The sequence below is a fragment of the Hemiscyllium ocellatum genome, chromosome 10 (genome assembly GCF_020745735.1).
Source record: "Hemiscyllium ocellatum isolate sHemOce1 chromosome 10, sHemOce1.pat.X.cur, whole genome shotgun sequence".
NCBI classification, from domain to species: domain Eukaryota; kingdom Metazoa; phylum Chordata; class Chondrichthyes; order Orectolobiformes; family Hemiscylliidae; genus Hemiscyllium; species Hemiscyllium ocellatum.
This window is the reverse complement of record NC_083410.1, coordinates 74,021,081-74,034,950: the sequence shown is the minus strand read 5'-3', so window position 1 is coordinate 74,034,950 and position 13,870 is coordinate 74,021,081. Positions and strand designations below refer to the sequence as shown.

At 44.2% G+C, this 13,870-nt stretch overlaps 1 protein-coding gene across 2 annotated transcripts in view; it reads right to left on the bottom strand.

Annotated features, from left to right (window-relative positions):
* Positions 1-10,551, bottom strand: part of acat2 (acetyl-CoA acetyltransferase 2) — a 111,442-nt gene extending 100,891 nt beyond the window's left edge. For both annotated transcript variants that reach the window (XM_060830988.1, XM_060830989.1), the window contains exon 1: positions 10,452-10,551. In XM_060830988.1, coding sequence (XP_060686971.1) covers positions 10,452-10,551 — 100 coding nt within the window. The remainder of the gene's footprint in view (positions 1-10,451) is intronic.
* Between the last annotated feature and the right edge of the window lie 3,319 nt (positions 10,552-13,870).

Here is a 13,870-nt window from a genome sequence, read left to right as displayed (position 1 = left end):
CCCAAAGTCGAAGTATGCAAAATAGTGCTAATGTTTATATCACAACAGAAGGAAACTGGTCAGTATACAAGAAGATGCTTCTTGGCTGCAAATGGCTCTGATGCAAGAAGGGAAAATCAATATGCAGTATTTGCTGACACTGGAACTGCAGATAACTGCATATATTTGTTCACTCTGAAACGTGCATGAACATAGTTACAAAACCCGTACAAAAGCCAGTACTTCCAGGTAAATCTGTTGGACGATAACCTGGTGCTGTGTGATTTTTAACTTTGTCCACCCCAATCCAACACCAGCACCTCCACATCACAAAAACCATATGTTATTGCGTCATGTGCAAAATCAGAACTGCACATGTACAGGACACAGGCGCAATTAGATTACTTACAGTGTGGAAACAGGCCCTTCGGCCCAACAAGTCCACACCGACCCGTCGAAGCGCAACCCACCCATTCCCCTACATTTACCCCTTACCTAACACTACGGGCAATTTAGCACGGACTGTGGAAGGAAACCGGAGCACCCAGAGGAAACCCACACAGACACGGGGAGAACGTGCAAACTCCACACAGTCAGTCGCCTGAGTCGGGAATTGAACCCGGGTCTCAGGCGCTGTGAGGCAACAGCGCTAACCACTGTGCCACCGTACCGCCCACTAATATTGAAACTGGAATAAAACAAAGAACTGCAGATGCTTAAGAACTAAATTAAAACAGAAATTCCTGAAGCTCAGAAGGTCTGGGAGCATCTGTGGGAAAACAAACAAGAGTGCATGTTTCAAGTCTGGTGACCCTTCGTCAGACATCAGACGAAAGGAGCATGGATGGGGCTGAAGGTGGGGAACAGAATGGGAGGGCTGGATGGGTGGGAAGTCAGGAAAACAAATTGGGGTGGTGGTGGAGGAGTGAAGAGTTGAAAAGGTGGGGCTGTTAGTGTGGGAAAAGGAAAATGGGCAGGGGGGCAAACAGGACAATGGGACAGTGGGGAAGTCAGAATGAACGTTTTCTTCCCCCTACTCTGTCCATCCCAACTGAACGGTGAGCCGATTTTCCCTCCCCACCCTGATCCAATTACTGTCTCAGTTCGATCTCCTCCCTCACACCATCTCTTTCCTTGTCCTACCCCAGTTGCTCCTTCCTCCCTTGGTACATCTCCAATGCTCTCCCCTTTCAAGGCTGCCTCTGTGAATACGCAATTGTGCATTCAAAGGAAATAGCTCAGATGCTCTGTGGTGTCACCAAGCACAATTATATCAATAGCTGAATTAGAACCATAAATTAGAAATCCAATCAGAAATACCAACACAAGAGGACATTTGGTTCATTTACGCATTAAAGAAATTCCATACATATCTTTATGGGAGACATTCTAAGTGAAGAGTGATTATTTATTTACCACTACAGCAGATTAATGCAACAATGATAAACATGGGCTACCAATATTCATCTTTGATCATCTGACTTTCAAGGACTAAAGTGATTTTTTTTTAAGTATTGATGTAAAATGACTGCCATGATCACCTGATTTCAAATTGCGGACTAGTCAGATTCACAAAACTTCTCAAATATACTGATGTGGAGGTGCTGGTATTGCACTGGGGTGGACAAAGTTAAAAATCACAACACCAGGTTATAGTCCAACACGTTTATTTGGAAGTACCAGCTTTCAGAGCGCTGCTCCTTCATCAGCTTCATGCTCTGAAAGCTAGTACTGTACTTCCAGATAAATCTGTTGGACTATAAGCTGGTGTTGTGTGATTTTTAACCAAATGTTCTGAAATTGAGTTCTAAAGAACAGTCACTGACCTCAAAAGGTAAATTCTATTTTCTCTCCACAGATACTGCCAGAACTGCTGAGTTTCCCAAGCAATTTCTGTTTCAGGTTCAGATCTTCAGCATCCACAATTCTTTGCTTCATCTTGTTTGCATCTTGTTTACTTTACATTCCTATGAGCAGTTGACAGTACTTATTTTTTCCCTTTCACACCTTAATTTACATCCATTTTACATCTCCTTTTCCTTTTCACCACTATTAACAACTCCTTTGTCTTTGGAACTCTGCCCCTAAGCATCTGTTCTCTTCAGCTCAGCAAGCAGAAAGCTGCGAAAATAATTGAACTTCATCCTTATCACTGGAATTTGAATGTGCACTATCTTGTTTGGTGGGAAAAACTAGAGTGAAAGATACTTTAAGTAAAAACAATGGGGCCCACCCAAAAATCAAACCTCTGTTTTGAACCAACTTAAAGCTGCAACATAGAGAGACTGTGTTTGTTTGATCTCCCAAGTTCAAGACAGAGAAGCTGCTCCCCAATTTGTCAGTTGTCAAAGGATTATAACATTAGATGTAACTGTATATCTTGATACATAACTAACTTTACATTGGAACTGATATTACAAATTTGATAGCAATTGGTAGAATTTAGCATCATTTAGTATCTCCTATAATATTAGTACAAAATATGAATTGTCTAACAGAATTTGAAAGTCATTAGTGATAAGCAAGTATCCAAGTTATTGAAAATTAAGTGATGCAGCAAGCAAGTATCTGGGAAAGAGTATAACTGTCAGTGTTGGAATGTGATTGAATGAGATGCATTGTAAGATCTCAAGGCCCAGTGATAAAGGTGAACATCATGAGGTCATGGGAGGACCTAGGGCTGTCCACAAAGATGTCCAGGATTGGATGTGTAGATTTGGGGGGTGGGGTGTTTAACAATGACAAAAATGTTGCATATAATCATTGTAACGCGGAAAGTAAAAAGTGTTGTACTCGGCTGAGAAAACCAGTCATGAGAAAACTGTATCCAAGGACCTGCGTTCCATTGGTAAAGAGCTCTGAAAAAGATCAACTGGTGCTGTTAGACACAGAAGCCAAGACTCCTCTTTGATATCTCTCTTCAACAGAAGTTAAATTCAGGTGGTTTTCTTTAAAAAGTAAGATTTTATAATTTGTAAATCATATTGGTATTGTACATATTCACAGTGGTGTAGTATCTAAGTGCCATATCATTCACAACTGCACGATAGTTGGATTCTGAGAAACAATGCATTAATGCATGTACTTGGTGAAATTTGTTAAATACACTCGAAATATCTCCAGCATTTGTGTAGGGAACAATGGGCAAAACTTTTCAAATGGCACTGAGTATTAATTGGCTAGAGACGACAACTTTGCCCGTCACCCAAATGGAACCCCTACCTCAGACAGATGCAATCCAATCATATTAGCTGGCAATTCTATTATTAGCAAAGTAATGCCTGCAGAAGCTTGGTCTGTGGTCACAAACAGTACCCAAATTCCAAAGGGAAATTTTTACTGTTCCTTGAAGGAGAGTTTTCAGGCTGGATGAGCCTATAAAATTCCCAAATAGCCTTCCATCAGCCCTACCCCTATCTCCATCTGTCCAGCAATTTACATGGGACACACAAGGTCCAGGAGAGAAGAAGTGAGGACTGCAGAAGCTGGAGATCAGAGTCAAGAGTGTGGTGCTGGAAAAGCTCAGCATCCGAGGAGCAGGACTATCAATGCTTTGGGCATAAGCCCTTCATCAGGAATAAGGCTTGTCGGTTGTGGCTGAGAGATAAATGGAAGGGGGTGGGGTTGGGGGGAGGTAGCTGGGAAAGGTGGATGAAAGTGAGGGAGGAAGTGATACGTCAGAGGGGGCAGTAATGGACGGGTGCGGAGGGCGGTGCTGAGTTAGAGGTTTGGGACTGGGATAATGGGAGGAGAGGGGAAATGAGGAAGCTGTTGAAATCTACACTTATTCCGTGTGGTTGCAGGGTCCCAAAGGGGATATGAGGCATTTCTCCTCCAGGCATCGGGTGGTTAACGGTTTGTTGGTGGAGAAGACCCAGGACCTGCATGTCCTTGATGGAGTGGGAGCGGTTTGAAGTGTTCAGTCATGGGGCGCTGGGGTTGGTGATTACGGGTGCACCAGAGACATTCTCTGAAACAATTCACAAGAAGGCATCCTGCATCCTCAATGTAGAGGAGACCAATACCGGGTGCAAAGGATGCACTAGATGACATTGGTAGAGATACAGGTGAATTTCTGATGCATGTGGAAGATCCCTTAGGGCCTTGGATGGAGGTGAGGGGAGTGGTGTGGGCACAGGCTTTGCACTTCCTGCGGAGTCAGGAAAAGGTGCCAGGAGTGGGGGTGTGGGCTGGTGGGGTGTCAAGGAGAGAATGGTCTTTTTTGGAATGCTGATGGGGTGGGGAGGGAAATATATCTTTGGTGGTGGGGTCAGTTTGGAGGTGGTGGAAGTGGCAGAGGATGACGCATTGTATGCAGAGGTTGTATGGGGTAGACGGTGAGGATCGGGGGAGGGTGGGGTTCTGTCCTTGTTTTGTTGGGAGGAGTGGGGTTCAAGGGCAGTGGTGCATGAAGTGGAGGAAGTTGTAATTGTGGAAGAAGGAGGCCATCTGAGACTCTCTAAGGTGGAATAGGTCATCCTGGGAACAGGGCTGGTAGAGGCGGAGGAATTGGGGATAAGGGATGGCATTTTTACAGGAGGTAGGGTGGGAGGAGGTATAGTCTAGGTAGCTGTTGGAGTCGGTGGGTTTGTAGCATATGTCTGTGGTTAGTCGGTCGCCAGAGATGGTGATGGAGAGGTCCAGGAAGGGGAGGGAGGTTAGAGCTGAAAAATGTGTTGCTGGAAAAGCGCAGCAGGTCAGGCAACATCCAAGGAGCAGGAGAATCGACGTTTCGGGCATAAGCCCTTTTTCAGGAATGAGGAGGGTGCGCTAAGCAGGCTAAGATAAAAGGTAGGGAGGAGGGACTTGGGAGGAGGGGCGTTGGGAATGCGATAGGTGGAAGGAGATTAAGGTGAGGATGATAGGCCGGAGAGGGGGTGGGGGCGAAGAGGTCAGGAAGAAGATTGCAGGTCAAGAAGGCAGTGCTGAGTGTGCGAGGGTTGGGACTGAGATAAGGTGGGGGGAGGGGAAATGCGAAAGGTGGAGAAATCTGCATTCATCCCTTATGGTTGCAGGGTTCCTCCAGGTGTCATGTTGCCATGGTTTGGCGATGGAGGAGGCCAAGGACCTGCATATCCTTGAGGGAGTGGGAGGGGGAGATGAAGTGTTCAGCCACGGGGCGGTTGGGTTGGTTGGTGCGGGTGTCCCAGAGGTGTTCTCTGAAACGTTCTGCAAGTAGGCGGCCTGTCTCCCTAATGTAGAGGAGGCCACATCGGGTGCAGCGGATGCAGTAAATGATGTATGTGGAGGTGCAGGTGAATTTGTGACGGATATGGAAGGATCCCTTGGATCCCAACCAAGCCATGTTGACTATCCCTAATCAGTCCTTGCCTTTCCAAATACATGTCCCTCAGGATTCCTTCCTTCCAACAGCTTGCCCACAACTGAGGTCAGACTCACTGGTCTATAGTTCCCTGGCTTGTCCTTACCACCATTCTTAAACAGTGGCACCATGTTAGCCAACCTCCAGTCTTCCAGCACCTCACCTGTGACTATCTATGATACAAATATCTCAGCAAGAGGCCCAGCAATCACTTCTCCAGCTTCCCACAGAGTTCTCGGGTACACCTAATCAGGTCTTGGGGATTTATCCACCTTTACCCGTTTCAAGACATCCTGCATTTCTTCCTCTGTAATCTGGACATTTTGCAAGATCTCACCAACTATTTCCCTACAGTCTATATCTTCCATATCCTTTTCCACAGTAAATATTGATGCAAAATACTCATTTAGAATCTCCCCCATCTTCTGCAGCTCCACACAAAGGCCTCCTTGCTGATCTTTGAGGGGCCCTATTCTCTCCCTAGTTACCTTTTTGTCCTTAATGTATTTGTAAAAACTCTTTGGATTCTCCTTAATTCTATTTAGCAAAGCTAACTCATGTCCTGTTTTTGCTCTCCTGATTTCCCTCTTAAGTATACTCCTACTTCCTTCATACTCTTCTAAGGATTCACTCGATCGATTCTGACTATACCTTACATATGCTTCCTTCTTTTTCTTAACCAAACCCTCAATTTCGTCAGTCATCCAGCATTCCCTATACCTACCAGCCTTTCATTTCACCCTAACAGGTATATACTTGCACTGGATTTTCGTTATCTCATTTCTGAAGGCTTCCCATTTTCCAGCCATCCCTTTACCTGTGAACATCTGCCCCAATCAGCTTTTGAAAGTTCTTGCCTAATACTATCAAAATTGGCCTTTCTCCAATTTAGAACTTCAACTTTTAGATCTGGTCTATCCTTTTCCATCATTATTTTAAATCTAGTAGAATTATGGTCATTAACCCCAAAGTGCTCCCCCACTGATACCTCAGTCACCTGCCCAGCCTTATTTCCCAAGAGTAGGTCAAATTATGCACCTTCTCTAGTAGGTACATCCACATACTGAATCAGAAAATTGTCTTGTACACACGTAACAAATCCTCTCCATTTAAACCCTTAACACTATGGCAGTCCTAGTTTATGTTTGGAAAGTTAAAATCCCCGATCATAACTACCCTATTATTCTTAAGATAGCTGAGATTTCCTTACAAGTTTGTTTCTCAATTTCACTCTGACTATTGGGAGGTCTATAATACAATCCCAATAAGGTTATCATCCCTTTCTTCTTTCTCAGTTCCACCCAAATAACTTCCCTGGATGTCTTTCCGGGAATATCCTCCCTCAGCACAGCTGGAATGCTATCCCTTATCAAAAATGCCACTCCTCCTCCTCTCTTGCCTCCCTTTCTATTCTTCCTGTAACATTTGTATCCTGGAACATTAAGCTGCCAGTCCTGTCCATCCTTGAGTCATGTTTCTGTAATTGCTATGATATCCTTTTCCCATGTTCTTAACCATGCCCTGAGTTCGTCTGCCTTCCCTGTTAGGCCGAAATAAATGCAGGGTAGAAACAATGACTGCAGATGCTGGAAACCAGATTCTGGATTAGTGGTGCTGGAAACACACAGCAGTTCAGGCAGCATCCAAGGAGCAGTAAAATCGACGTTTCGGGCAAAAGCCCTTCATCAGGAATAAAGGCAGAGAGCCTGAAGCGTGGAGAGATAAGCTAGAGGAGGGTGAGGGTGGGGAGAAAGTAGCAGAGTACAATAGGTGAGTGGGGGAGGGGATGAAGGTGATAGGTCGGGGGTGGGGGGAGGGTGGAATGGATAGGTGGAAAAGAAAATAGGCAGGTAGGACAAGTCATGGGGACAGTGCTGAGCTGGAAGTTTGGAACGAGGATGAGGCGGGAGAAGGGGAAATGAGGAAACTGTTGAAGTCCACATTGATGCCCTGGGGTTGAAGTGTTCCGAGGCAGAAGATGAGACATTCTTCCTCCAGGCGTCTGGTGATAAGGGAGCGGCGGTGAAGTAGGCCCAGGACCTCCATGTCCTTGGCAGAGTGGGAGGGAGAGTTGAAATGTTGGGCAGCTCAGCACTGTCCCCATGACTTGTCCTACCTGCCTATCTTCTTTTTCACCTATCCACTCCACCCTTCCTTCACCCCCGGCATATCACCTTCATCTCCTCCCCCACTCACATATTGTACTCTATGCTACTTTCTCCCCATCCCCACCCTCCTCTCATTTATCTCTCCACTCTTCAGGCTCTCTGCCTGTGTTCCTGACGAAGGACTTTTGCCCGAAACGTGGAAAATCATGTCTCACAAACTTGATTGAGTTTTTTGAGGAAGTAACAAAGAAGATTGATGAGGGCAGAGCAGTAGATGTGATTTATATGGACTTCAGTAAGACTTTCGACAAGGTTCCCCATGGGAGACTGATTAGCAAGGTTAGATCTCATGGAACACAGGGAGAACTAACCATTTGGATACAGAACTGGCTCAAAGGTAGGAGACAGAGGGTGGTGGTGGAGGGTTGTTTTTCAGACTGGAGGCCTGTAACCAGTGGAGTGCCACAAGGATCGGTGTTGGGTCCTCTACGATTTGTCATTTATATAAATGATTTGGATGCCAGCACAAGAGGTACAGTCAATAAGTTTGCAGATGACACCAAAATTGGGTGTGTAGTGGACAGCGAAGAGGTTTACCACAGATTACAACAGGATCTTGACCAGTTGGGCCAATGAGCTGAGAAGTGACAGATGGAGTTTAATTCAGATAAATGCGAGGTGCTGCATTTTGGGAAAGCAAATCTTAGCAGGACATATACACTTAATGGTAAGTCTTAGGAGTGTTGCTGAACAAAGAGACCTTGGAGTGTAGGTTCATAGCTCCTTGAAAGTGGAGTCGCAGCTAGATAGGATAGTGAAGGAGGCGTTTGGTATGCTTTCGTTTATTGGTCAGAGTATTGAGTACAGGAGTTAGGAGGTCATGTTGCAGCTGTACAGGACACTGGTTAGGCCACTGTTGGAATACTGCGTGCAATTCTGGTCTCCTTCCTATCGGAAAGATTTTGTGAAACTTGAAAGGGTTCAGAAAAGAATTACAAGGATGTTGTCAGAATTGGAGGATCTGAGCTATAGGAAGATGCTGAACAGGCTGGGACTGTTATCCCTGGAGTGTCGGAGGCTGAGGGGTGACCTTATGGAGGTTTACAAAATTATGAGGGGTATGGATAGGGTAAATAGTCAAAGTCTTTTCCCTGGGGTTGGGGAGTCCAGAACTCGAGGGCATAGGTTTAGGGTGAGAGGGGAAAGATACTAGAGACCTACGGGACAACGTTTTCACACAGAGAGTGGTAAGTGTATGGAATGAGCTGCCAGAGGAAGTGGTGGAGGCTAGTACAATTGCAATATTTAACAGGCATTTGGATAGGTATATGAATAGGAAGGGCTTGGAGGGATATGGGCCGGGTGCTGGCAGGTGGGACTAGATTGGGTTGGGATATCTGGTCGGCATGGGTGAGTAGGACCGAAGGGTCTATTTCCATGCTGTATTTCTCAATGACTCTATGACTTCTAAACAGACCTCACCACCAGAGATAAAATATCCCTTCCCACCCCTATCAGCGTTCCGAAAAGACAGTTCCCTCTGCGACTCCCTTGTCAGGTCCATACCCTCCATCAGTCCACAGCCTACTCCTGGCGCCTTTCCCTGCCACGGCCGTAAGTGCAACCACCCCACTCCCATCTCCTCCATCCAAGGCCTCATGGGGGCCCTTCCACATAATGTCATAAAGTCATCTGTCAGAAATTCACCTGTACCTCTACCCATGTCATCTACTGCGTCCATTGCGCCCGATGTGGTCTCCTCTATATTCAGGGAGACAGGACAGCTTCTTGTGGATCATTTCAGAGAACATCTCTGGGACACTCATCCCTACCAAACTCACAGCTGAACATTTCTTCCTCCGCCTCCCACTCCATCAAGGACATGCAGGTCCTGGGCCTCCTCCACTGTCAAATGCCTCATATTCCACCTTGGGGCCCTGCAACCACACGGGATAATTGTGGATTTCAATAGCTTCCTCATTTCCCATCCTCCCACATTATCCCTGTCCCAAGCCTCCAACTCAGCATCACCCTCCAGACCGGTCCATCGCTGCCCCCTCTGACCACCTTTTCTCCCTCACCTTTATCCACCTATCACTTTCCCAGCTACCTCCTCCCAACCCAGCCCCCCCCCACCCCACCCATACCCCCATCCCATTTATCTCTCAGCCCCGACCCACATGCTTCATTCTTGATGAAGGACTTATGCCTGAAAAGTTGATTCTCCTGCTCTTCAGATATTGCCTGACCTGTTGTGCTTTTCCAGCACCATACTCTTGACACACAAGGTCCAGGACAACCCTATCTGTCCTTACCCCAGTTAAGACCCCAAATTGGCTATTTAAAGGCATCTTGCTTTCTGGCCTCTTATTTGAATCTGCCAACAGAAGCACAACCATATGGAGGAAGCCAGACAGAATACTCTACCCTGGAGTAGGGAAGCAACTCCTCATGACACACACTGAGCATAGTAGAACACTGTAAAATTCTGCTGTGATCACACTGAACTCATATGATCAACAGATATATTCCTATAAAATACAATAGAGAGCTTTCAATATATTGGTATACAAATATGCTGGATTTATCCAAATACTTTTCGTAAATGAAGATAAGGTAAAGTCGCCATAGTCCCTGAGGAACATAGGGCCGCTCTTTTAACATTAAAGACCTACTTTGATTTGTGTTAGAAAAAACTGGAATATTTGGGTCCAGTTTAAAAGGTTTCGTTGCTGTTAACTCTCTAAATTAATTCCACGGAAAACACAAAGACAATGGCCCGACAGCCAATCAGGTGCTGAGCTGAGAAACAAGTCAGATTAATAGGGAGCGTGCAATTGGTTACCAGCCGTCTCCTGAGCTGCGGTTGGCCCAACAGAGGCTGCGGCTTGGTCAAAAGCTTTGCACACGGATTTCGGCTTTCTAGGCGATTCGAAATGACGGCAAAAAAAAGAGTCCCGTCTGTCGTTTCACAATTTTTACAGCATGGGTACCGACTCGACTTGTTCGCTCCATTTCTACACCGAACCGAATCTCCTTACCGATTGGTGTTCTTGCAGCACCTATGATAACCACATCCTCCTCTTGGCTCATGATGCGAGCAATGGATGCGGGTATTCGGGGAGGAGCCACTGCAAACATGCGCGATACATCACAGCTCAGTGGGCGGAGACAAGATCTAAGATTGCTCAAAAGCATATTGCGCAGCTGTGACATGGCGACTGTGCAAGAGCGAGCCAAATATCTTACAGTAAACGCTGTTATACGGAAGTGCAACTTTTTTCTCTCTTGGCATAACTATTCATTGTTTTAAAGGCTATGGAAATCTTTCTTCAACATTCTCCCAAACGGCGTAGAATAGTTTTTTTTTCTCTAGGCACTCTACTCTTTCAGTCACCTTAAATCGGGGTTCTTTGATTCTTGATGTTTATCAGAAACAGCTGGGACAGCTTCTGTCCAGACCACTTTAAAGTTAGTGGTTGAGGTGTGTTGCGTACACTGCATTGTTGAGCCACCATCACCCCGAACTCACCATCCACGAACAAAAGTTACAGGTAACTTCAGCTGTAGGATATCTGAGCTCTGCTCATCAAAAATATTCCAAAGACCATTGTATAATTGAGATTTAGAGCATTGTGGCAGAGTGTTATAGTTAATGTTAACCGAAACTCTTTATGAAGCTGAATGTAAAAAGTCACATGGAACCAAACGAAGAAAGTATCCAAGAATTCTCCCCAAGGTTACATTACAGCTCAGAACATATAATATAACATCGTTTGCAAACGCAGAGAATGCTGGAGGGACTCAGCAAGTTTGGCAGAATCCATGGAAAGAGAAACAGGTGTTTCAGATTTCCAGCATCAGTGTATTTTGATTTTGTACATTCCATTTATCACAAGCATAAACAAGGCAAAGAACTGCAAATGCTGGAAAATTAAAACAAAAATTGTTTGAGAAACTCAACTGATCTGACAGCATCCATGGACAGAAAAAGCAGAGTTAATATTTTAGTCTAGTGTTATGACACAGGGTAAACTCTCCTGCTTAATTTAAAACCAGCAACACAGAAAATATTTATCCCATGCAGTAATCGGTAAAAAAAAATCAAGTGGCCAAGAACATTTAAAGTAAAAATTAACAACTTTAATTCTTCAAGCATAACAGAAAATAATTAATTAACAATTATATGCTAGTACTTACTCTAACCTATCTTTTACCTTCCCTTTTATAATACAAGTCCAATGGGGTGCCATGGTGGCTCAGTGGTTAGCACTGCTGCCTCACAGCACTAGGGACTCCAGGTTCAATTCCCACCCTGGGTAACTGTGTGGAGTTTGTACATTCTCCCTGCCTCCATGTGGGTTTCCTCTGGGTGCTCCAGTTTCCTCCCACGGTGCAAATCAGGTGAATAGGCCATACTAAGTTGCCCATAGTGTTAGGTGCAATAGTCAGGAGGAATCAGAGGGTCGGTGTGGACTTGTTGGGCCGAAGGGCCTATTTCCACACTGTAAATAATCCAATCTAATCTAAAAAAACTCCCAATTAAGATTTACAAAACAACACTTCTTATCTCAAAACCAGATAGCTTTTGGTTCTTCTATTTGGATCTTCCTATGTCTTAGGGATTTCTGCTTCACAGGTTACTGATCAAAAAAGGTACTTTTAAGATAGCTATTCTTCAGGCAGACTTTTACCAGCTGTGGCTTGGCAGTTCTCCTCCCAACTGTTCATTTTCCCCTGGTCTTACACCCCAGAGCATTGGATTGTGTCATTGGCTTTTAAGATTGTCAATATACTCAATCCAAACTTTATTGAAAATTAGTATTTTTTTCAGGGAATAGTTTAAACTGAATGGCCTAATTCAAATCTGCTTTCTGTCAATTCCAGGCAATCAGCTACTCCAGTAGGCACAGGCTACCATAGTCAATAAAGCCTGCACGTTTAATATGTATTCCAGCATTTTACAAGAGTCTTAATTGATTGCATAGGTCTCCTACCTCAAACAAAAAGTGGGAATCAGTATTTGTTAGCAATAATGGATGTATCGATGAGATTTCCAGAGGCCATCCATTACACAATATCACAGCTAAAAGAATTAGAGAGGAATTAGTCTTTTTTTTACTAGATAAGGACTACCAGTAGAAATATAGTCAGATCTAGGGTCAAATTTCACATCCAAACTGTTGAAGGAACTTATGGACAGAGTAGGCGTAAAACAATTCAAATCTACTGCGTACCATCCAGAATCACAGAGAGCACTAGAAAGATGGCATTAAACACTAAAGACCATGTTGAGGGCTGATAGTCTTGATTATCCAGATGATTGGGATAAGGGTTATGCTTTTTGCGATCAAAGATGCACCAAATGAGTCCATCAAATTCAGTCCATTTAAATTAGTTTTAGGCATGAAGTGAGGAGGAGTTAGTAAGTCAGAATTCAGAGATCACACACTTGGACTATGTGTCAAATTTTAGAGAATGATTAAATAGAGCTGGGAAGTTGGCTCGACAGCATTTAAAAGTATCACATAAAATGAAACAGAAAGCAGATAAGAAATCAAAAATTCACAATTTTGCTATCGGGGATAGGGTATTAATGTTTTTTCTAGTAATAGGTCAAACTTTATAAGCAAGATTTAGGGAACCTTATCAAATTGAAAGGAAATTGAGTAAGGTGAACTACGTGATAGTCCAGACAGAAGGAAATCTCACAGTATGTATTAAAGTACAGATTTGAGCCGGCTCAGTGAATCCCTTGTGGACTCAGACCTGTAAAGCCTCTCTCTTTGTTTGTCCCAGAGATCGTACTCTTTGGAAATCTAGAATAAAAACCTATTACAGAGATTTAGTTTAATTTTAGTCATCCCCTTTATTCACTAATAGCATCACTGTTACAACATAACATGGATACCTATAAGCTCAACTAACTAGGTTCTAATAACCTAGGAGAGTAGGGTACCAGCTCTTCAAGTGCCCCAGCAGGCTACTCCGCTGTACTGATACAAAGTGGCTTCCTTTATACAAAAGTTTGAAAAACACACTGCATTTTCTTAACTAGACAGATAACAGTGAAAGACAATAATTCATAAGGAAGAAAAGTTATTTGACAGATCTGTGTGCGCTTGACTAATCACTCCTACAGGCCTTGAGTTATCCAACAGGTGGGAAAAACATACCCCAGCTTGCTAGCGAGATAAACTCCTATCATAAAGTGGTCCAGTCTGAGCTAATTGGAGAGTACATAAAGCAACCTTGCACAGCTCGCATGTCTGGTACAATTGATTTGGAGATGCCGGTGTTAGACTGGGGTGGACAAAGTTAAAAACCACACAACACCAGATTATAGTCCAACAGGTTTAATTGGAAGCACACTAGTTTTCAGAGGGCCGCTCCTTCATCAGGTGGTTGTGGAGGACACAATTGTAAGACACAGAATTTATAGCAAAAGTTTACAGTGTGA